The sequence below is a fragment of the Atractosteus spatula genome, chromosome 27, assembly GCF_055471065.1.
Source record: "Atractosteus spatula isolate fAtrSpa1 chromosome 27, fAtrSpa1.hap1, whole genome shotgun sequence".
NCBI classification, from domain to species: Eukaryota; Metazoa; Chordata; class Actinopteri; order Semionotiformes; family Lepisosteidae; genus Atractosteus; species Atractosteus spatula.
In genome coordinates this window covers 4,890,619-4,915,799 of record NC_142732.1, presented here as the reverse complement: position 1 = coordinate 4,915,799, position 25,181 = coordinate 4,890,619, and the positions used below count along the sequence as shown (strand labels likewise).

The 25,181-nt window shown below is 37.3% G+C and overlaps 1 protein-coding gene across 2 annotated transcripts in view; it reads left to right on the top strand.

Annotated features, from left to right (window-relative positions):
- The first annotated feature begins 508 nt into the window (after positions 1-508).
- LOC148814231 (clathrin heavy chain 1) overlaps positions 509-25,181 on the top strand; it is a 34,781-nt gene continuing 10,108 nt past the window's right edge. Inside the window, exons 1-16 of one of the 2 annotated variants that reach the window (XM_088906768.1) lie at positions 509-1,220; positions 11,307-11,514; positions 14,445-14,713; positions 14,998-15,159; positions 15,381-15,494; positions 15,871-16,044; positions 19,052-19,249; positions 19,528-19,728; positions 19,906-20,058; positions 20,410-20,532; positions 20,803-20,940; positions 21,150-21,314; positions 21,411-21,591; positions 22,677-22,840; positions 24,662-24,787; positions 25,013-25,155. In XM_088906768.1, the coding sequence (XP_088762894.1) occupies positions 1,179-1,220; positions 11,307-11,514; positions 14,445-14,713; positions 14,998-15,159; positions 15,381-15,494; positions 15,871-16,044; positions 19,052-19,249; positions 19,528-19,728; positions 19,906-20,058; positions 20,410-20,532; positions 20,803-20,940; positions 21,150-21,314; positions 21,411-21,591; positions 22,677-22,840; positions 24,662-24,787; positions 25,013-25,155 (2,561 nt within the window). In that variant the 5' untranslated portion in view covers positions 509-1,178. The remainder of the gene's footprint in view (positions 1,221-11,306; positions 11,515-14,444; positions 14,714-14,997; positions 15,160-15,380; positions 15,495-15,870; positions 16,045-19,051; positions 19,250-19,527; positions 19,729-19,905; positions 20,059-20,409; positions 20,533-20,802; positions 20,941-21,149; positions 21,315-21,410; positions 21,592-22,676; positions 22,841-24,661; positions 24,788-25,012; positions 25,156-25,181) is intronic. The other variant, XM_088906767.1, reaches the window with a different exon arrangement.

The following is a 25,181-nucleotide window of genomic DNA, read 5'->3' as shown; positions in this document are numbered from 1 at the left end:
ACACTTAAATAAAAAGGGTTTCAGCGTAGCAAGGTCAGGACAAGGAGAAGCACTGACTCGGAAATTTGAAGTGCATGATGTAATCTTTTTTTTAAAAAGTGTATTCTTAAATCGTACTTTAAAATCTAATGGGATGTTTACGCCCATATTATGATTAGGCAAAGACTCGGTGCCAGTTATTTTTTAAAAAATAATAACGTTTAAAATATTAATACAGAGGGCCCATTATTGTCCTCATTTAATGTTATTTTCGTGATATTTACGCCTAATACCAGGACATTGTAGTCTTACTCTAAAGAAGAATCGTTGACAACTGGCTCTAGCCGTTTTATAGTCTGGGAAAACAGCTTCATTATTAAGCTTCATTATTAATATGCGTTTTGTCACACTTGGTTCAAAGTGAGGTTCCTTTTAAGTCGATTTCAGTTCAGTTTGGTCTGAAACTATACAGCTCGAAACTGCTCATTTCTTTTTTTTCGATTTTAATCGTCTGTGAACTACCACCAAAGGGCAGAGCAACCTTTTTAAAGAGATGACACCCCTACAGACTCGCTGAGGAACTGTAAAAAAAAAAAGTTTGTTCCGGACGTGACGTAAATTCACGAGGACGAATGATGTGGCAAAAATCAAAGGGCGAATCGTAAAGAAATAGTTCCAGCAGTCGCTTGCCTCCTTGGAAGAAGAAAAAAAAAAGCACACTGCGCAAAATAATCTCAACCCAGTATTTGGAATAATCTCTCCTCCTTGACTACAAAAGCCGCTCTACTTTTAAGAGGGGACTGCGGTCGTTGAGACTGTTCTTGGTAGATCCTCGCCTTCTTGTGAGGCGTATCCTTCCGCTACGCCGAGGTCCAGGACCCCGTTTCCGGAGTGTTTCTCTCCTGAGCTGTTTCCGCCGCCATTGCGGGTTTCCGAGAGTTGAGAGCTGCGGCCGCTTGCTCTTCATTCAGGGGGACGAAAAAAAAATCCCAAGCGCCAAGTTTACACCCTTACGGGCGGGCAGAACTGACACACGCGTTGACGCCCCCGAAAATTTCGACATTACAGCAACGAGAAGAATCCCTGTCAACCCCGCTCTCGGACCCTCCGGTGGCTGCGTCCTCTTCGGACCTGAGTGAAGAAGCCGTAGCGAGGAGCAGGGAGATTCAGGAGGAGTGAGAGAGCAGAGAGGAACCGCCATGGCTCAGATCCTGCCTATCCGCTTCCAGGAGCACCTGCAGGTATGAAAGAAAGCGAGGGAGGGAGGGAGTGGAGGAGCCGGACCCGCCGGGGAGTCGCTGTTGGCGCGGCCCTAGCTGGGGAGAAAAGCGCCCCAGCGCTTGGCGAGAAGTTGGCAGTTTAAAAACGCAGTGAAATGAAAAACGACCTCCTCCCCTCCCACGACCCCCGTCTCTGTAGCTTTAGTTAATTCCTGGTGTTAAGTTGTGACATCCCGGCGGCTCCTGTTACGAGTCTCTCCAAAAGTCCTCCGTTCCGTCCTAGCGAGGTCCCCTGTCCTCCCTCACGGACTGGTGGGGACCGAAATCGAGGACCGGGGTGTCAACGCGATCGCAGTAGTTCTGACACCATTTCTCTGGTTGGTCCGAGGGCCCTGCATCGGGTCAAATGCATTAATTTAAAAATTAAATGTCGTCCCCCCGCGGTTTTAAAGGGAATCGTGTGAACTAGCAACGATAGGCGAATGGTCTTTATTTTTATTTTTATTTTTATTTTTTTTTGTTAAATGAACAACCGTTTCGTTTTCTGCTGCCGCGTATGGACAGCTTTGTATCGGGAAGTACTTGCCGTGAGAGCTCGTATCTTCCCACGTAACCCTGCCGTACTGCTGTACACGGCCTCGCAGTGACTCCGGGCCGGAGAGTTTCAATCCGAGCAGGTGCTGGGGGGGGGGAGACACGCCTTGCAGCGCTTTTCACAACTACAACTCTAGTGGTCAAACATGCCGGTGCGACACCCGAAAAATGTCTGTTATTAAAGCTGGTGTTAAGTAGGAGAGTGCTTAAGGTGTTCGCAGCAGAGTTGAAAAGCTTGTTTATGGACAGATCCGAGCTGGTGTCTTTTTTTTTTTGCGTGCGTGTGTGTGTAAATTGTACCTTGGGTATTTCTGAGTTGAAGTGGGAGAGTGACACACGTTCAGAAAGAGGCCTTTGTAAGGGTCTGTAGAGCAAAGAGTTGTTTTAGGGGGCGAAAGCACTTAACCTTTAAGCGCTGATGCCTCTGATGTTTACGGGACTTTTTTGTACTATATCGCAAGGTGATGAGTTCATGCACAAGAGTCAGACGGGAACTTTGCCCTATAGTGATCTTAATGTAACAGCTACATTGCAGGTTTTACTCATATTTAAGCAGGGGTTGAGTAGGTATAATTGTGTAGTAGTGATCTAGTCAAAAAATGTAATGGGACATCAGTCTTAACGTATTTGTTTTTAAGCAGAATAATAAACACTTATGCTTTTTACTTGTTTTGTGAAAATTTAAACGGGTGCAAGCAGCGTGGTACTATTAAAGAGTACATTTCATAATCGTCGATTGAGATGCATTTTTCTTCTTATTGGTAGCCATGCAAGTTCAGCTCTCAGTGAATGAATGGATGAAACTTTGACCCACCACACCTAACAGTAGAAAACTGTTACCATGTCGTTTTGTAGCTGTGTGTGGATGAGGAAGTGAAAGCCACTAGGATTTTTTGTTACATTGGCCAGTGAATTAACTAAATAGCTCTGGGTTCTTTAAGGTGGGCATGCATTTGTTCTGGGGCTAAGGATCAAGTTGTTTACTGGGTGATTTTTCTTTTGGTTCATTGATTGGAAAAAAATGTAGGTCAGTAAATCGTTGTATTGCTTTATTTTCTGTTCTGACACTGGACGTGTTTATGTGTGGCCTTTGATTTTAACTGTTGGTGGCTTCGTGAAGCTCATTCGTGTTGCTACTTGAATTTCTATACCTAATAGTAGCGAATGCAGGAATTAGGATAATTATTTTCTCCAACTCATTTTCTGCTACTTGGTTTAGCTGAACAGGAACATTAACTTCTAAAGTGCCATTTCTCTATAGCCTGACCTTGAACAAATCCGTATCTTTAGCAAGGATTCTGTCTTAAGGAGCTCCCAGATTTTTCTTTCTCCTAATTCAGAATTTCCTTTGGTGTCATCAGGCAGTGTGCTAAAAGACAGTCCCACCAACAGAAGTTAACCATGCATGTTCAATGTATGGACACTGTTCAGAGAACCTGTAGGAATTATTCACAGTAACTGTCAGAATTCTTTCTGTGGTTTAGAAATCAAATTAAAAAGTAAGTCTTCTTTGCATGAAAATTATAAGAAATATGATTTTATCTTGGACTTGTAACATATTAGTTAACCGCAAATATCATATGACAGCTGTCATTTGCATATAACAGACTGTTAATTGCTTATATGGATTTATTTTCTGTGCATTTATTACATTTGTGTAGGAGGTCAGTGTCATTCATCCTGTTCCGTGAACTGTTATGATATTCTGTTGGCTTAGCTGGAACATCTAAAGTTCTGCTAAGGTTATATATTTTTCTCCTGTTTGATAAAATGCAAGATGTGACTCTGGATACTCTGGAAGCACACTGCTGTCACAAGCCATCCCAATGAGTTAGAAGATTTTCTAGATGTGTGGAGAATCAAACCCTGTTAAAGTAACATGACTCAAGCAGTGCCTGTTATATTTACAGTCTGTAAATTTTAGCCAGGATCGATATAACAAATATTTAAACATCTCACCTAAGTACAAGTGAGATTGTAACAAGTCAGCTGTAATGAGGTTGTTTTGATAGTTTTTAATTTCTATGGAGAAGGGTTTGTAGTTGGAAATTATCACCAAAATTGTGCACTTGGATTAGTCATTTCACTTGTATAAATTTAGCATATGTTTTTGAAAATCATTTTAAATCAGTATAGGAGAGAATAGGAGAGAATTATTCTGTTGCCTAAATTACTTGTTCATCAACTTATTCTTAATTTTGGGTCTGTTTTTTGGATGAGGCATCTGACCTGCTTTTCTAGTTCCAGTTATCTAGGTTGTTTTTGTAGAACCTATTGAGCATATGAGCAGTCATTTACTGACATTTGAGAATGTGAATCATAATATATATCATTGGTTGCATTCGGTATACAGGTATATTGAGCATTAATATATATGAAGCCCTTTTCCATTTTTTTGCTGCTGAAATCAAAATCAATATGTAGTTTGAAATAGTTTTCAATCTCTTTGAGTGTGCATTTAATTTATAAATATATTAAGAATAAACAAATATATTCCATCAATCTTTCATAAATCTATAGAACACAAGCCTTACATTTGCTGTGACTTGCATGTAGAGAATAGTCAAATTAATATTTTTAATTCTATTTGCTTGTATGCTTGAGATGTTATTTTGATAGGTATTGAACTTTGTTATAAGGTTTAGTTAGTTTTTTAAACAGTAGCAGAAGTATTCCAGGGCCAGATTTAAGATTCCTTTTTAATATACATGTTGCATTTATTACATTTATATTCTTTGATAATATTTGGATCACAGTGCAATTTTTTCCATAACATGATTTGAGCCCAATTCAAAACCCAGGTAAAATTCAGATTTTTAAAAAAGATTTAAAGTAACCAATATGCATTAAGTCTCTGTGAAATGCATAGGTTACTCTTTTTGGATGTACTTCTTTAAACACCTAAAATCTATTTTTCATGTAGTATGCAAATTGCTTGAGAAACAACAATTTTTCCTTGGGGAAGCACTAATTTCACTCTAATGCTGTGGATATAATGTTTAAACCCTCTTGTTAGTTGGAGAAAGTTTAGCCATCTCAAGGAAAAGTAGCCTTTATATAGAAACCTAACAGTTATTGTACAGTTTTAAATGAATTGTTTGAAATAGCTTTGTTTGCTTTTGCAAACTATCAATGGAAGCACCTAGTGCTCTTGACCATAGGGTTTTATGCTAATGACAGGTCAGACTCAGTAATGACAGTAATATGCTACCTGTCTCCAAGGATTGGTCCTGTTTATATTGAATTGATTCTCAACTTTAAAAATAAAAACATCAAGATGGTGTCTTGGCAATTTTAATTATTTAGAATTTAGAATTCATTTTTTTGTTCTTGGTGTGGCATTTAAAAGTGCCTCAGTATGTAGAATTGTAGGAGTGTTGGTAGTGTATGAAGAGGAAATAGCAAGTGCTCTGTCTGAGGAATTACATGTTTGTAGCAGAACCTTTTTACTCTTGGTAGAAATTATGCATAAAATCTGAGTTCTAGCTTTCAGATTCCAGCTTGCAGTATAATTTTGAACAGCAGGAGTTTGAACTGCAACCTTGCTTTTTAAGCAAAATGTACAGCCGCCTGTTAGGACTGGGATGTGTGAATAGGAGAAGTTGGCAGATTAATGAAAATTTTCATTACAGATTTAATTTTTTTATGTGAAGCGTCCATTGTATATTTTGCTGGTGTGACTAAAACCCTTTGATGTGCAATGTGGGTTAGTCTTGATTGCTTTGTGATTAAAATAGAATGAGGCCTCCATTTATAAAAAGGCAAATGTTTTTTCTGCTGGGAATGTCAAGGTCATTTTGCTGGATAGGTGCCCAAAGGGAAACTGTGGACATATCATGTCTCTAGATACAAACTCCATGAATGGGGTTTAGTGGGCTAAACTTGCTTACTAAGATTGTAATTTATAGATTGCATCTCATTTAAATTTTCTTGTCATTTTAAAGCTAAATTAAACTTCAGTTTTCGATTAGAACATAATTGCTAATTAAATTTAAAGGAAAATGATTCTCCTTTGTCTTTACGTGTTTTAGAAAAGGACCTTTTGCAGCATCCTTAGTTATTTCCCCTACAGAGGCTTTTAAGTGCTGTATAGTGATCGTAACATGATAAATCTGTGATTATATTAAGAATGGTTCCAATATCTTAAAACTACAAAAAAAACATCTGATGTGCTTTTCAGTAGACACATTGGCTATGTCCTTTTCTGCTATTAATAATGCATCATTCCTAACAGGATGACATTTCATGAGCCCACTGCTGGCCTGGAAGTTCCTCACATCTTTTCCTGGGCCTTGATTGTATCTGACATTGCAAGAGTGAGGGTCCAACAGCTCCTGGCTGCCTCCCAGGGATAAGGATGCTGGGAAGTGTACTGTAAAGAAATCCCTCTTGCCATCACCAGCTCGGCATGTGCCTGGTTTTTAGATTTGGGCACTGGCTGGGGCAGATGGCTGTGTAACCAACTGAAAGGCGTCATACAGAAACTGAATAAAAGAAAGTTATTTAACTATGTGGCAGCCCAAGCTAGTAGAGTGCTTAGATTTTTCTCATTTAATCTTGCTCGGATATGCATGTCTTATTTTAACAACAAAGTGGGAGGTTTCAGTTTTTTTTCCTTTGGGGTGATTTGTACATTTTTTAGACATCTTACTTTTGTGTTAGTTTCATCAGAACATTTTACATTGATGATAATTTTCTGTAACATATGTGAAATGTTCTGCTGTCTGTCATTTGTATGATTTTATTATCCAAAGTTAAAAACTTAACTTGTTATTAAGTTTTTTTTTTTGCAATGTGAGTAATACCACTACCTGCTTTTTGTAGCTCACATATATTAAGTAACTTTGTAATTTTTGTACCTTTTAATTATTTAAATCTGAAGATGAGACGGCTTTAACCTCATCTTTCCTTCCTTTGCCAAGGTCCAGCTTAGGCATATGCATTTTCTTGCAGTCCTAAACGATCTCCAGGAATGGAATATGATGTTAACAGATCATGTGAGACTGCTTAGTAGTGTAACTTTGGTCTCTTACCTGGTTACCTTACGATGCCTTTTGAAACAATTTTTTTCCCTTGACTTGACTGTTGAGGTTATTGTATGTGGCACAACTTCAGATGTGCTTCCGAAGAAATCTGCAAACCACAAAATCATCACTTTCTCAAAATTCTCTCGGGAGTGAATTTCTATACGTTTGTCATGTGTGCTGTCACATGATTGAACTGAGCCTGCGTGAAAGTGTTGTTTTAACCAAAGGAACAATGGCTGGCTTCCTGTTATGGACTGTTGCAGTGGAGGGCTGCAGCCTCAGCATTTTAACATCCTTCCTTGTACATTGAACTTAGAAATGTCGTTGTGGTTTTTAGCTGACGAGGTGCCTTTTTCAAGAATGATTGAAGTGTTAAACTCAGGAATGCACTTGTGTGCTTGAAGGTTAACCAGATTCATGTTCTGTTGTCCATTTTCTGAGTAGATACATTTACTTTAGCTGTAATATCCATGGAATCTGTTAGTTTAATTAGAATTTACCTCTATAGTGAAGTGTTTATTTGGGTAATGTGTAATGGAGCTGTCACACAATATTAGGCAAAGAAGTGGGAAATTACTTCAGGAATGGAATTTAAGTGATGATTTATTTGAATTTAGTTGGAACACTGGGATGCATGCCCATACTCTTTCAAAAAGTCCAGTGGGATTGTAAATGGTGAAATAGCCAGTAACCTCACTTTCACATCTCATCTGAAGGATTACAGCTCCTGTAGCACAGTATCCTGGGGTCGCTTTAACAACATGTTTTATGAATGTTTTTTTCTCATAAGTGGGGGAATCTGGATGTGCACATTCTTCTGTCATCACAATTGAATTTTATTGTGATATTTAATAAGACTTATCTTCAACAGAAGCATTGTAGTATTGCAATTAGAGTTCGTTGAAGCATGCTGAGTAATTTTCTTTATGTAGCAGTTGGATTTGCAGTGAATCACTACTGGCTCCAAGCACTTGCAACATTGTAATATTGTTCTTGCTTAATCAGTAAGTATTACTTTTGCTGCTGGATTCCCTCAAGCAAATGTCACTAAGGGCAGGGATTCCCTCCAGCCAATCAAAGAGAGTGCCGTCACAGTGATGTCATGTGTGATATCATCAGCATCTTTGGCAGATGGTGTTCTTTGCAAGAAAAGGCAGGGATTATTTATGGTAAATCTGACTGCTGCTGTTGCTTGGATACAGCTCTGTGTAATCTACGGTGCTGCTGTAAAATGGATGTTTTTGCTGCTTAACGTTTTAAATTGTAATGTATTTTTCCCTACGGTCTCTTTTAAAACTGAAGGCATTGTAAAGGAACAAGGTCTTGGTAAATGGGGATTTGTTTTGGACATAAAAGATACCTCTGTTAAGGCACTTTATTAACTGTGTCTTAAAATTGACTTGAAAATTATATAACGAGGATTTGCTAAAGACTGTTGTTCTTAGGCAATAGTATGTTTTTTTCGATTTTGGGAAAGTGCAAAACCTTTTTGTGTTGATGACAAAGACAGTCCTGGTTGATGTAAAGGTCTTTGAGAACCGAGACAGCTATGTTCTTTAATACATGTGCATCTTAGGGAATGAATAATGGAGATTTTGAGCACCGAATACATATTTACCATTTGCCCAGCTCTTTCTTAAAGCTGTAGACATGTGGAGACCTAGCATGGTTTTTTACTTAATACTGTTTTCCTATAAGTGTCAAAGAATCTAGTTCCTTTAAAGAGTGGGTCTGATCTGAATGTTCTTTTCTTACCTTGCAGTTATGCTCTTGTATTGTAGAGATAGCCAAGGAAGCAGTGAGTGTAGTACATGCCATGTTGACGTGTTCCTTCGCATGTTCCTCTACAAGGAGGAGGAAGAATGTGGGTGGAGTAAGGGTGAGGCTCTAAGTTCTATTGATTGCCAAGTTGACACTTTTTTAAGCCTTGCCTAGAAGTATGTTTGTTTTAGCTGACTGAAATTTGGTGGTTCTCTTTTGTGTGTGTGTATATATATATGTACACAAGGAGCACAGAGCTGGTTAATATGGAAAGGCCTTTCAAAAAAGGTATTCTGCCTAAACTTTAATGGGGTAACCTAACCTCCATTTCTCTGTGTTTCACAAATGTGACCTAATTAAGGTTGTTGCCGTAAAATGCAGTATTAAAATATTAATGTGTACTTCTAAGGGACTTTTACATGTGGCATCGGGAGTTTTTTTTTTAATCCTTTGCAATTTCACTGCAGGTGAATCCACAACACTGTTGTTCTGCAAGCGGAAGTTGCTTTGGAATTGTCACCTCTTTGCACTCAGCCCTATTTCCACCTGCATTTTTCCTTTATTTTATTTATTTTGTGTAACACCTAGATGTTGTGTATGAATGTTACTTTGTAGTTTTTGAGCATTAGACACAGGAATGCCCACCGATAGAATGTGTTAGAGCACTGGTCTCTTGTGTTCGGTGTGCTGTATTTTTATATTTGAATTTAATACATTTATATAGTGCCTTTCTGAAAATGTTTGAACAATACTATCCAACTCAGAATTTTTAAAATGGCGTAATAGACTCGGACTTCTTTAGCAATCAGTCATAATGTCAGACCTACCCTTTAGGCAACGGTGACTGTGGCACATAATGAACATTGTGATATCACTTAGACATTTGGGGCACCAATGCCCTAAAGTACTACAGGATGAATGAATTTGAGAAGACTTAACTCTTAAAGTTTCTCTCATGCTTATAGTGTATACATTTTAAAAGGGTATGGCAATACTGTATGGAATATCTCATGACATTTTATTCTCTAAATCCCTCACTGCCATAAAATATTATGTAAAGTGGGTGGTTAGTTACTGAGTGCCATAGGAGTAGCAGATGTTTATGGTACAGGTAATATTGCCTTCTGTGCTTTCCTGTGATAGTCATAATTTATTCTTTTTTTAGTATAAAGTATGACACCTCTTTCAGCATGTTTTGCATTTAAATCTTAATTTCCCACTACTGCATATCCGTATTCTGTTATCCAAAGCAGCTGGTTTTGGATGCTTTTTAGTATAATGACAGCTTATTAGTTATTTTCATAGTTCACCTGCGTCATGGAGATCTCCACAGGTAATTTTAATTTTGATGAATAGCACAAAGTCGACAAACCCAGATGACTAACGCCTAGGTCAGAGCTCTGCCTGTGCTCTGGCAGACTGTTAGGTATCTTGGCTAAGATATTTGGGTATAAAATGTATAACACCCATGTTTCTTTGGCCATTGTTTGATTTGCCTATAGAAAATACATTTAATCATGTTTGCTTTAGTAGGATTTATTTTCAAAATAAAGAAAACTTTAATATCTCCTAAATTATTGGATGCAATTTTGCATGTGGTGACTGCTTTTTACCTTTTTTGGTTCTGCCCAGAATTAATTTAAGCAAATCTGAACAATAGGGATCAAGGCGGACAATTCATACGCTATAAACTAGTATCTGTACAGGGTAGTATATGTAAAACACACATTGCTGTTCTGGTTTTCATTCTTCTGTGCCAAAGAAGGTGACCTGTCACTAGTTGTATGCTAACAGAAGGACGTTACAGTTGAGTTCTGCCTCAGAAGCATCTGTCATAGTATCTAATCTGGTGTCCTGCAGGCCTGTCATCTTTTGGGGGTTAACTCATCGTGTTCTTCACTGTAGTATCATGGAGGCAGCTATGTATTACTTAGCCTTATCAAGCACGACCAGAACTTGTATAGAGTTTGTGGCTCAACAGTATGGTCTTTTTGCCCTTTTTTCTCCCCAAAAAAAAGCCATTCAAGTTCATTGTGATAAAGAGTAAGTGATGTAAAAAATGACTTAGATCTGTATTTAGCACTTTCTTTTCTTCATATCCAGCAGCTTTCGAATGCTTTTTTCACCTCAGAAACTGTTTCCTTTTAGTAGTCCTCTTTGTTTTAAAGCATATCAGATTTTTTGTAAGTTTAAGTGTTTCCTCTTCTGTGCCATTCCATTTTGTTCCCCTTTTTGTTAACACCTCTGCAGTATTTGGCCTAAACCGCAGTCCTTACTTTTAACACTCTTAAGCATCATCGTCTTGTCCTTGTCCACCCTTGCTCTGTCAGGTGGAGTTCTGGATGTGTTAGATAATCATGACTGTTGCTCTCTTGACCTTGCAGCCTGGAGAGTCCTCCTGAGTACCTGCAGATAGGCAGCAGTTTTCTGTTCTGGGTGGCTTCCAGATTAACCTGACTGTAAATTTTGTTTTGTGATGGATACATAAATTGGTAGCATGTCTAATGTGGCCCTTCATGTATCGGGAATGGATTTAAGATTTACAGGATCTTGGAAAATGTTAAATATGCTGCCTAGGCTTGTGCTAGTCCAAATGAGTTTCTTTACAGTTCTTCTCATCAGAAGATACGGAGCTGAACTCCCTTTTACAATCACACAGTCGGCGCTTGTAAAATAATCCAAGGACATATGAATTCATTATGATCCATTCTTTCTTTTTCTGTAGCTCCAGAACCTGGGTATCAACCCAGCAAACATTGGGTTCAGCACCCTAACTATGGAGTCGGACAAATTCATCTGCATCCGGGAAAAAGTCGGGGAGCAGGCGCAGGTGGTCATCATCGACATGAACGATCCCAACAACCCAATTCGCCGTCCTATCTCTGCTGACAGTGCCATCATGAACCCTGCCAGCAAAGTCATCGCACTGAAAGGTAGGACTGCATTTGTACCCAGTGCTGTCTTTGCATTTTAATTTAGCCAAGTACAATAATGTACTAGGCTTATGTAATTATTCATAAAATTGATGTAGTTATTTAAACCTTACAGTGTGTGGTGCATTTTTCATTGCTTGTTACTATTTTGCAAAGTTCACCTTTTAAAAACTTAGCTGTCTACCATTTAATTTTTTCATTAAACATATTAGACAAGTTATTTTAATCAACATCTCACATTGTGTATTTTAAATGTATTTTTTTAACTTGAGACCAGCATTGCTCTTGTCTTTGCTGCACCCTGTTTTTATGTGCTCACGTACAGCTATTTTCTATTTTGGTTTCTTAAGTAGTTTGGATTGGCACAATATAGACTTGTCTTGCTACTCATTTTAGTCAAAATTATACCTTTATGAAAGTTTAAGTTAAATTTGAATTTTTTGTCCTTCTGTCATAATTGCTTTGTCTTTTTTTATTTTTTGTTTTGTTTTTTGTTTTTGTTTCCTGCTTTCTTATGCATATGCAGACGGTGAGTTAAAATTTATGTACAATAAATTGTGGAAGTTGTATTCCTGTTTAAAAAAAATGCAGACATATTTCAGATACACATTGGTTAGGTTGTGTGCATATATGACAAGCTGAAGAGTAAAAATATGCAATCAAATAGTGCCTGCATCTCAACAGGACTAGGGGAATTGGTTGGGCATGGTTGCTAAATACATGATTGAAGACTCCAAATTGTATCTAAGCCCTTTAATTTGACCTCTCCTTCACTACACCAACCTGTAGTGGTGTCCACAAAATTCTGTATTGCTTGAGTGTTTCTGTTATTATGTTGCAGTGGTAATTAAAGTTCTTTGTGGTAGCTTTTACGTTATAGTTTAAACCTATTTTTGGCTGAGATCACGATCTCCTAAGCTTATTTGATTGGAGTTTTATCAGTCTGGATTTGGCCGAGAACCGTCAAGGCTATTGAAGTCTGTTTTCTTGAAGGTCTAGTGAGTTTTTTTTTATAACATTTGGAAATTATTTTTTAAGACTGTTGGCCTTTTTACAAGGTTATTATTAATTAAATGCAATAAAGATGGATTATACTGGTTATGATATTTACTCTAGAATGTTTTGTAAGCATCTTTTTTCAGGATAATGGTTCTATCTGCAACAACTGTTTCTTCACATGTGGAAAATTACCATAAGCATTAAAATCCTGAAACAATCGAATTATGTCTCTCATACATATATAGAACAGTTATAAACTGTTGTCATCACTGAAGGAGTTAAATGTGTTTAGCTAACCATAAATGTTTGAGAAATGCTTTACAGGGTGTCATTATTATAACGCAGGCTTACTTAAATTTGAAATAGACAACTAAGCAGGATTTAACTTTCACAATTTTTATAGCTTGAATGTTGGCATTAAGTTGATTAGCTGTACAAGTGATCTTTATATTTGTTTGGGATGGAAATGTTATTCATGTAAATTATTTTGATTGCCATTTTCCCATGATCCTTTGAGTTGGTTTACATCTAAACCCTTGGACCTTCCAGTTGGGAAAAGATCAAATGTTCAGTCTTTTTTCTGTTTTAGATCATAATTCTTATGTAGCCTGATCTACTCTGTACTTAGTGGTGATGTAAAATTCTAAAATGGAGCTGCAGTCCGTTTCCTGTAATATTTATATTTAGTTTTTAAGTCATGCTATTTAAAAAAATTGATTTGGTGGCAATGGATTTTGCATTTGGCATTTGTAATAGAGGTGTAATACAACAGCAGCAGAAACTTTTTAATATTTAATTGTGATTTGTATTCTGATACTCTGTCAGAACAATAGGTAAATCCTTTTATTCCTAAAAATATGAAAGCACTTTGCTCATGTTTACCTAAAATGCTCTTGGGACTCAAATTATAAAGTCACCCAAATTTCTTCAGTAAAGTACCCCAATATATTTGTAGATACAAATGTATTTTGCTTTGGATGAAAGCACCTGTTAAATTAATGAATGTATGCCTTTCTGGAATATTTATTCATCTTAATTCCTTCAATTAACTCCCCTTAATTTTAAATTACCCCAGGATTTACAGCTATTTCCATCTCTGTGAAAGTGTTTTGTGTTGTTTATTCATTCAATCTGCATTCAGACTAGAGTCTGATTACTTTTTCTTAATGATATAGACCTTAAAGTTTGTAGAAATAAATTGTATGAATATCTGAGGGACAAAATAATCACATGCACACATGCAATCATTAAATTTATTAAACCAAGTCACAGAAAATTATATGGTGAGATCTGATTAAGTATTGTAATGGATTTAATCTTGTAATGTGTTGATGTATGTGACAGAAAACGTGAAGAATATTTGGAATTGAATTCCTTTAGATCTTGTAGTTTCAGCAGGTAAAGTTTTTTTTTCAAGGTGTGTCTTAGTATATATAATTGTTCAGAAACTCAGATGTCTTGATTTCCTGATAAGTTTCACAAGAATGAGCAATTATTCAATTAACAGGCAGGGAGTTGTAAGCTTCAGGTGAGTCTGTATGCTGATAGTCACCAGTTGAGAACATAACATTAATTGCAAACCTTTCAATAGATTGTCATATGTATTCTATACGTTTTATCTGGATGTGCCTCATAAGCATCGTTTCACTGAATGCAGATCTTTAGAATGTAATAGTTGTCTATAAACATTTGCTGTGCTTTTTGTTGAGAAAGGTAAACTATAAAGTGCTGTGCAATCTGGAGTCATGGTGCCTTGCCCGATGCATATCCAACCATGGCTCCCAATATTTCTAGCTTGACTCTTGGTATTCAAGTAAGAATTTGGTATCTTCTTTAGTCAGATCTATTGTTTGTATGTGTTTGTCCTTTTTTATTCAGTTAGTCCTGTTGTGTGCTATTAATTTTAACAGTTGTTATTACATGACTTTCAGCTGCAAAGACCCTTCAGATTTTTAACATTGAGATGAAGAGCAAGATGAAGGCCCACACCATGACAGATGATGTCACCTTTTGGAAGTGGATCTCTCTGAACACGGTTGCACTAGTGACAGACAATGCCGTCTATCACTGGAGCATGGAGGGAGACTCCCAGCCAGTTAAAGTCTTTGATCGGCACTCGAGTCTTGCAGGCTGCCAGATAATCAACTACCGCACTGATGCCAAGCAGAAGTGGCTCCTGCTCATTGGCATTTCTGCACAGGTACCCAAGTTCTAATAAGGCTGTGTGAAACATTCATGGTCAAAGTATAACTTGAGTTTTACATTTTATTTCAGTAAGTTTTTTATAACTTAAACACTACGTTTTGCCAGTGAAATTGGCTGCCTTTTTTAAAGGTTCCAGTGTCTCAGATTATGTGTCAGATCTATGCGTCTTTCATATTTGTTTTTTTGGTTGTAGTACAAATAGTCCTCAACTCTTTCGACATGTAATGAAGGTTGACTGGATCGTATCAGTCATTCATATGGATTGTTTATCAATTATAGCAAAACCGTGTTGTGGGGGCGATGCAGCTTTACTCCGTGGATAGGAAGGTTTCCCAGCCCATTGAGGGACATGCAGCTGGCTTTGCTCAGTTTAAAATGGAAGGAAACGCTGAAGAATCCACCCTGTTTTGCTTTGCTGTGCGAGGTCAAGCGGGAGGAAAGGTAAGATTTGAGAGCATTCAGGAAGTCTTAAAGTATGGAAAACTAGGTGTTCATAAGTTTAGACTTCTGTCTTCATCTTCATGTTGACGAAAACAAGTAAAAAAGTATGCATGAAGTATGATCTTTGAAGCATGAGCCCTTCCTTATATATGAAAAACATCCAGGACTGCTGAATGTGGCAGAATGGTAGCAGGAATTCTGAATTTCCTCTTTCCTTGTAGTTGCACATCATTGAAGTGGGAACACCACCTACAGGGAATCAGCCATTTCCAAAGAAAGCAGTGGATGTGTTCTTCCCTCCAGAGGCACAGAATGACTTTCCTGTTGCAATGCAGGTACAAATGGCTAATCTTGCTATGGGTGGACAAGGGGAGCTTTCTGCTGCACCCAAACCAGGTGTAACACTCTGCTGTAGAAGATGATTTGAACAGATACAACAAAAACAATTTTTATAGAGTATTTTATTGTCCTTTTTTTGCTGTTTTACAGTTATCTTTAATAGTGGGGAAAAAATAGAAATGGGCTTAATCCCTTTTTAAGCTTGTCAAAGTGGCCTAGTGTAAGATTTAACGATGAAGTGACTGATGTTTTCTGTTTTAGTGAGGAGGTTGCATTTAGACTTGTTAAAGATGTTTATTTAAGCCCAGTCTTGAACTGAAATTTGAAAACCATCTTTTGTTAAACTTGTTCTATTGCTCTTTCTCCATCTAGATAAGTGCCAAACAAGATGTTGTATTTCTCATTACCAAATATGGATATATCCACCTTTATGACTTGGAAACCGGCACCTGCATTTATATGAACAGGATCAGCGGAGAGACCATCTTTGTTACAGCCCCACATGAAGCAACATCTGGCATCATTGGTGTCAACAGGAAAGGACAGGTAGTTTTTCTTTAAGCTGCAAATGTATAATAGTGGCACTGTTAGATGTGTGGTGTATTGGTAAAGAAGAGCCTTTTGTTGACGTGCAGAGTCAACAAAGTTTGGTGTCGTTGGTATTCTGTTGAGATTATGATTTGTGGTAATGGCTTATCTCTGACAAGACACCCCTGTTGAAGTTTATAAAAGCAATCAGTTTAGTTTAATTGTCTACAGAATGTTCAATCTGTCTGGTTTATGTTCGATACCATTTTCAGTAATTTTACACTCCTACAACAATTCCTAGAGGTTGGCTGTGTTTGTTACTAGACTGAGTGACCTAAAGGCTGTTTTAAAAGGTTAACTTCTTTGTGCAGGCATGAGAGGATATAAAAAGTGTAGTTCCACAAAATCTGATAAATATTACATGTAGAATTGTGATAAATGGCCTGAAATAGAAAAAAGGTCTATAGGTAGAATTAAAAGACAGGTTTATTGGATTTCATTATATAGGGATACCAGATCCTGCCAGCTGATTAATAATTTTCTAACAAAGCCAGGTGACCATTAAATATTTAGCACATGGAAGCTGATCCTGACAAGGGCGGGGTGCTCAGAGAGTGAACGGGGGCTGAATTGCAAAATCAGTCCACAGCATGATGCGGACTTGCGACAGTGGGTTGGTTTCTTGTGATTCACCACTTGTTTGAATTTTAAACCCTAGCTTCTTCAAATCGAATTATGTTACAGCAGAATGCATTCAACTTTCATTTTAACATTGTGTACTTAACTGAACGATACACTGCTAAAATTGATCTTGTTTCATTTTTGCTTGGAATTACATTCTGCAGCTCATACTTGGTTATAGCTCCACACTTAAAACTCCATGTCCACCTTGCACAGCTAGCCAGAAATCTATTGAGAATTTAACTGTACGACATAAATACAGACTTTAAAGGAAGTGCAACTTAAACCTGGAGATGCACATAATCTTCACTTGTCCTGCAGAAAAGCTTGATGGAATTGCAGGATTCTCATTGATGTGTTAGTGCTTGGCACGTGGTGGGTTGAAACGACCTTGGGATAATGGAATCCCTGAAAATATCTGCGGCAGAGCTGCCTGCAGTTGAAAACAGCACGTGACTCGTAGCGGGAGGCAGTGGCAAGCATCCTAATCTTCTTAGTCTTGGGCCTTCACTTTGAGTCAGCTGGTGTGACATCTTTACTCCTTTCAAACTGCGTGTCATAAGATGTTTGATTTCTGTCATATTTCATCAGTGCAAGCTCCAGTTTACAACCTGCTTTGCCAGGAAAACAAATGAAAGTTTTGCTCATCTCCTTTAGGCATAAATTTAAGTCGCCTATCCCTTTTGTCTGTTCTTTTTTTGCTGAACAAATAATACTCAGTTTTACTAATTTGTGTTCAGTCTTTTTCTTATGGGGTATTAACATAGATGCTCTTTTCTTGAAGCTTCGTGTTACAAAAGCTCGTAGAATGCTTTCTGTAAATTACGGTTTATAGTATTTTAGACTAAATTGCTGTTGGCCATTTTGAGTGTCTTTACTTCATTTTTATTTAATCTGCTTATTGTAGCATTTCCCCCTTTAATGCGCCTTCCTTTTTTGTTGTGGAATATAAATCCTTTGCAAAACACTTTCTATATTCTTTTCTGTCTTTTCATCTTCAGTCCTACCAGCTTCTTATTTCTTGACTCTTAATGTTGAGTGTTTTTCTCTCTGGCATTACTCCTGTCCCCTACTGTAGTAATGATTTCCAGGGTTATTGCATTGCCAATTAACTGTTTTGTTTAAGGTGGTTTTTATGCAGTACTCCATTCTCTGCCAATGTGGGGGGAGGGTATTTTTAGTCTTTTTTTTTCCCCCCCAAAAATATCGATTTTCTGCAGTTGTTGAATTTTAATCTTACTATACTTAAAACATTACCAAAGCTACAATGTACATTTTGGTTATGAATTAAAATCTAAAATGTATGTATTTCTCTTTGAGTAGCTAAAGTCTGAAATTTAGGTTTGCTTGTACTGATTTATCCTTGAATGGCATTGCTGTTTGTGTTTTGGCCAGTTAGGGAGAACCATCTGGGAATGCTGTTGTAGCTGCAGCGGTTTCATGGTGGTTTTCCTCCAACACTGCAGGACACTAAACTATTTCCTGAGAGGGGGCCAATACTGTAAAAGTTCTAGTTGAACAGTGTTGTCAAAGTAACCAAAGTCAGACAAGAGTTGCTCATGTAAATTTCTGAGAAACTCAGGCCGTGTTTTGTATATATATGGTCGCTGACATGATTGTCAATGATAGACAGAAAATGAGAAGCTACTCAGTCATTCAGAAATGATCATTTAATCTCATTCAAACTTGATATTGCAATAAATCTGTTCATATTGTGTATTTTGTATAACAGAGTAAAGTTCTGTTACATTTGCACTGTTGCTTACAGAGTCTTATTCATTAGTAGTAATTACAGCAATAAACGCTTGTAACAAGTGAGAATTTTGTATAAACTTCATTTTAAGTGATGTCTCTGTAACCAATGATTTGTTACAAACTAAGAAAACTGATCGTAAGATAGCAATTATCATCCAATAATGTTTGTATTAATAAAAGTGAATTATAATAAACATTGCATCTGTATCAAATGACACAAAACATATAGAAAATGTGAAAATGGGCTCAAATGTGTGAGACTTATAGCTGTTGGACCCAATGTGAAATGTGGTTAAAGGTCATTTCACCCATCTTAATTAGAGTTTTCATTTCCATGTAGTGTTTAAAAAGTGTCTTGTAACATAGTCATCATTGCTCAATTTCAATACATGCAGTCTTTCTAATGATACTGAGCTGGGGCCTTGAACTTGCCAGTGTTTTTATTTGTTTATATGCAAGTGTGTTTTCATTTTCTCTGAATAGAAATCGTTTCAGAGGTGCTTTCTGTTTAAGAAGAGAGTGCAGAAATGGTATTGCTATAAGTGATTTAGTAGCTGCTTCATATAGGACTCTTAATTTGGAATTGCAGGTGTTGTCCGTGTGTGTTGAGGAGGAGAACATCATCCCCTACATCACCAACGTCCTGCAGAACCCTGATCTTGCCCTTCGCATGGCTGTTCGCAATAACCTAGCCGGGGCAGAAGAGCTTTTTGCCCGCAAGTTCAACAACCTCTTTGCTGGAGGCAACTACTCAGAGGCTGCAAAAGTAGCAGCAAACGCACCAAAGGTATGAAAGGATCCGACTGCATGTTTTTGTTGTAACAGGGATATCGATTATAGTTTTAAGATATTTCTTAGCGTCTCTGTAGTCTTTGTCATAGTCGATCAGTTTACCTGCCTTTCTTAACAGCTTTGTTTTTGTGACCTTCTTTTGGTCTTTATTGGAGAGGCTGAAACTGTATTTTATGGTGGGAATCTAGAATATTGTTAATTAGTGATTAAAACAAGCTTTGCACTTTTGGTGTAGAGATACATTTTCAAATATAGTCACCGTTTGTCTTTCAGGGAATTTTGCGTACTCCAGACACTATTCGCCGATTCCAAAGCGTTCCTGCCCAGCCTGGACAGACGTCTCCTCTGCTCCAGTATTTTGGGATCCTGTTAGACCAGGGGCAGCTTAACAAGTTTGAGTCTCTGGAGCTGTGCCGGCCTGTCCTGCAGCAGGGCCGCAAACAACTGCTGGAAAAATGGCTGAAGGAGGACAAGGTGAGCAAAATACAGCCACTCTGTTAGTCATCTCGGAAAAAATAAAGTTTAAATTAAAGTTAAAATAAAAATCACTGTTATATGGTAGCTCGTTTTATTAAAAAAAAAGTTTTTTAAGTGCTTTCTAACTTCCACATTATAGTGTTGGAATTAAGTGCCTTTTTCCATTGAATGCAGCTGGAGTGCTCAGAGGAGCTGGGGGACCTTGTGAAGTCAGTGGACCCGACTCTCGCCCTCAGTGTCTACCTGAGAGCAAATGTTCCTAATAAGGTCATCCAGTGCTTTGCAGAGACTGGGCAGTTCCAGAAGATTGTTCTGTATGCTAAGAAGGTTTGTTTCTTAATAGAGATTACTGTGAATGTTAAGGTTATATAAATGCATTTTTACAGTGTAGTTTTGTTTTTGGTAGGTTGTCTCATTGACATCAGTTTAAGGTTTTTGTTGAACTTCACAGTACTTTGTATTTGATAGCTGCCATAAGTATGTGTGTATTAGAAATCACTCTGTATAGATCTAAATTCAGCTTTGGTTTATTGGGCATAAAGTTATCTATTCCCAAATACCCAGCATTTTTGGTAGTATAGTGAAAATGTACTATACCATGTTAATTCATTAAAGCCATTAAAGAAAAGTGCCTTCAGTTTTTTGTGATTCAGGTGCCCTTTTTTGTGTCTTGCACAGGTCGGATATACTCCTGATTGGATTTTCCTGCTGAGGAATGTAATGAGGATCAGCCCAGATCAAGGACTGCAGTTCTCTCAGATGCTGGTCCAGGATGAGGAACCTCTGGCTGACATCACACAGGTGTGTGCCATGTTTTTAAGATGGGGTCATATCCCTCTGTGGAAACATGAGGGGCAAATAAGTAAAAGTTGTATTCTTTTTTACAAACCATCATATTTTGATTTGCAAAAAACTTGATCATTTGTTCTAATTATGTGGTCTTGCATTTCACCTTATTACATGTCACATAAGATTAAATTTTTGAAACTTTTGTTAGCGGTATGGTTTTTAGTCTTTTATGCTGTTGTGAAACTTTCCCCCTAAAGCAATCAATGCATCTTTCACCAATAGATTGTGGACGTGTTCATGGAATACAACCTTATCCAGCAATGCACTTCCTTCCTGCTTGATGCCCTGAAGAACAATCGGCCATCTGAGGGCCCACTCCAGACCCGACTGCTGGAAATGAACCTCATGCACGCACCACAGGTAAGAGGACATGGAAACATTTACTACTAATCCTCTGCTTTTTAAGATTAGATGCGAACCTTCCATGTCAGACATCTAAACTACTCTTCATTCATCTAATTCATTTACAGTTTAAGCATTCATTAGTGTTTTAAAATACAAATGTTTTGCCTTTACATTTTAAAATGTCAAAATTATGACTTAATTGTCTATTATGTTTACTTTGTTAGGTGGCGGATGCTATTCTAGGTAACCAGATGTTCACTCACTACGATCGGGCCCACATTGCCCAGCTGTGCGAGAAAGCTGGCCTGTTACAGCGAGCCCTGGAACACTACACAGACCTGTATGACATCAAACGAGCTGTAGTTCACACTCATCTTCTCAATCCTGAGGTAATGAAAAGCATTCTACCTTAATTAGAAGATGTGAAATTGCAACATGCTCCACTAGGTTAACTTAAAATTTCATATTTTCTCTTCCCTCACCAGTGGTTGGTGAATTTCTTTGGATCACTTTCTGTTGAGGACTCCCTGGAGTGCCTGAGGGCAATGCTGTCTGCTAATATTCGGCAGAACCTGCAGATCTGTGTTCAGGTGGCATCTAAATACCATGAGCAGCTCTCCACTCAGTCACTGATTGAGCTCTTTGAGTCCTTCAAGAGTTTTGAAGGTATGAGTAAGATATTCTCTTTTCCCGACTTTCATCTCATCGGTTTGCCATCTGCTTTCCAGCAAGTGTTTTTTTTATCTTTTTGAAGCAGGCCTGCTTTTTGCCAGGTTTTGTTTTACAGCCTTGCAAATTAAAATGAACTCTATAATATGCATGGACTTGACCATGAAATGTTGCATAACCAGGAAGAATTATAGCTTTCGTTGTTACATACTGTTACCTAGATTTGATTAAAACTGGCTAAATGGGTTGCAAGTCTTTGTACAAGGTAGTCAATAAGGTACAGCAGAATACCTAAAGGCACTGTTAAATCTAAACGTATTGCCTATTTTCTATAAAAGCAAAAACTACTCAGTAGCTGAAAATATCTTGAATTTTTACCAAGAAGTCTTTATAAGCACGTTTTGTCATCTTAATCATTACAAATATATAATTTAAACTGTTGTGTCACATGGATGCTTTCACAAGTGTTTTTGTGATGTGAAACTGTTAATTACACCAAACAAGACATATGTTTGACATTGCAGCTTTGAGCTGTAAAACCATTTCTTAATTGGTGTCATGCGTAAGTGGGGTGCTAGCTTTAAGTCACTTTCAAAGGAGATGAAACATCAATTTGTGTTCTCTGAAACTTTCAGAGAAGCCTGGGTAAAATATGTAGGTCAGTGCTTTGAGTTTACTGAGTTTTGCTCTATCTAAGCTTTTAGTTATATTGAATCCCAAATTTAATTCATAATTAATATGAACTTTTTGATCTCTTTGATTTCAACATTTTGCTAAAAAAATTAACTGCCTTATTTGAGCAATTGATTTGAAAATCAGCTGACACAGGAGTCACCAGGACTAGGATTTTGAAGATATCATGTGTAAAAGTAGATAAAGGTAAATGTAGTGTTTTTACAGTCTTCTTCAGACACCTGAAGAAGGCTCCACGGTCGAAACGTTGTGTTTTCTCTCTTCTTTTCTTTCAGCATGGAATAAACCTATTACTTGTTCCTACACATGCTGACCCACCTGATACTAATGTAGTGTTTTGTTTGTCCTGTTTGTGCAGTTACTGTAATATCAGGGCTTTGTTTTTCCAGGTCTATTTTACTTCCTGGGCTCTATTGTGAACTTCAGTCAGGACCCAGAAGTTCATTTTAAATACATTCAGGCAGCTTGTAAGACTGGACAAATCAAAGAGGTGGAGAGAATCTGCAGGGAAAGTAATTGCTATGATCCTGAGCGTGTTAAGAACTTCTTGAAGGTAACTATGACAGACAACGCATTTGAAAATTACCTATGAACAGTGACATTTTACTGAAAACATTGCATATGGACCTGTGGATTTGATATTCTTTGTGCCGATTGTTCTGCTGGGTTTAGTGAAATTCTGTGTTATCTTGAGGTTTTTTTTTTATTTCAAGTCTTGTAGAACGTTTATTAGATACTTTGACTGGCTAGTTGTAACTTGCTGTCAGTAAAAATTTACCATCATTATCGAACATTTTTAGGGATTGCATGTGCATTATTGTTGTTTTTAAAAAAATGAGCACAATTTGTTTTTAAAAATACAAATTTGAAAAACGTATTTCATGACCAATCTACGAAACGTGCCTAAATCTTCCTTTTGATTTGAATTTGCTAATGCTATCCCTAAGCAAGTCCCCTGTAGATCTTGAGACGTTTCACTTGTTCACAAGAAGTGTACATAAACTATTTCCTGATGGAAGTTATTATCTTTTGTGCTTTTCCCTGTGTCTTTGGAATGGGCAGGACATGTACCAGGTAATTCTCCCAAGTATAGGACTTCCTCCCCTTCTCCATCCCTCTGTAGATACAGGATTAAACCTGGGATTTGTACAAGTGCTTTTGAAAATTTCAAGTATCTTCCCTGAAGTTTTATTAAACTTTGAGAATAAGAAAGCAAGTTTTGACTGCCTTGTGAGTTTTGTCAATACTTGAAATAGAGGAAAACAAAAGTTATTGTACCCATATTTTTAGGCTAGTGTGAAACACATCCTTAGAATTCAGATGTTTGCAGCATCCTAACCAGTCTTAATTTTCAGAATTCATTTTATTCAACATGTGTTTGTAAAACTAATTTTGCCAGTTGTAAAGTTTTTAGTTTTTTTTAGTTTTTTAGTGCTGATCAGTTTGAGCTTTTAGAGTTTCCTTTTGTGTTGAGACAAAGATTTTGTTGATCAGTCTGAGTCCTTTGGATTGCACATTGAAGTTTCTCAAGTAAGGGAAATTCTGAAACTTAAGGCTCCCAACTGGCTTGCTGTCAATCTTAAATCACAATAGTGTTGCATTTATGTTAACAAAATTGATATAGCTTTGGATGTTTTATCTGTAGTAAGACCTTTTTTGTTTTTATTTTCTAATACTTTAAATATAAATACTATTTCAAGTGAAACATCAAAGGTCTCAGAAATGAGTTAATTGTAATTGACCCTGTAATTTATAGCTATAAGAGGCACACAATCCCAGAGTATTAATCCTGTTGGCTGAATACTGATGGCAGTTACACAGTGCCAGAAGTCTTATTTTAGGGTATGTAAAAATTGTTTGTGGTCCAGTGTTGGTGTACAGTGTTTGTAGCAGTGAAGCAGGTTTATCTGCTGGACTGTGTACAGGTTGCACTGTTAGCCTTTCAATATTTTTTTTGTTTTATTCAGAGTTTTTAGAAAACACACGTCTGCAGTATTTAACCATCCTTAAACCCTGAAATGTGACACCTTCCATTTGTTGTAGTTAAGAAACATTTTTTTCTTTTGAGATAGCTTGTCATCTTGAATCACTACTACAGGGGTCTTCAGTTAGAGTATAACCAGCTAGTTTCATTTTTGGTGTATTATTTCACATTAAGTATTGTTAGATCAATACTCAATGGAGTACAGTCAAATCTGTTAATAAGGACAACAGTATCCAGTAATGACATTAAAAATATGTGGAATAGTATTGCCTGCTCTGGATAGTCTATACAAGTGTTCCCATAATGCAGGTTTGACTGTTTCTCATTTTTTAATCTTATTGTTGACATCGATCTAAAACATTTTCCACTCCTGGTCCTTTTCTACAACAGGAGGCCAAGCTAACTGACCAACTTCCACTGATCATTGTGTGTGACCGCTTTGACTTCGTCCATGATTTGGTTCTCTATCTGTACAGAAACAACCTGCAAAAATACATTGAGATCTATGTGCAAAAGGTAAGGATATCAGCTTGTCTTCATATGTATCAGGCTGGTTCTTAAAATCCTATTTGGTGTTTTAAATGAGGCATTGCTCTGCCTCAATATAGTAGTTGATCGATATTTGATTATATTGTCTTCCAAAAACAATTCATTTCCATTATTGACGGTAGTCATATATACCCTAATGTAGTTGCGCATAGTATTAATACAAATTATATTTGGCCTATTTTAATTCTCTAGGTGAACCCCAGCCGTCTGCCTGTGGTTATTGGTGGGCTTTTGGATGTGGATTGCTCGGAGGATGTCATTAAAAATCTTATTCTGGTTGTGAGGGGTCAGTTCTCAACTGATGAGCTGGTGGCTGAAGTTGAAAAACGAAACAGGTAACTTATTTGTAGTCTTATTGTAA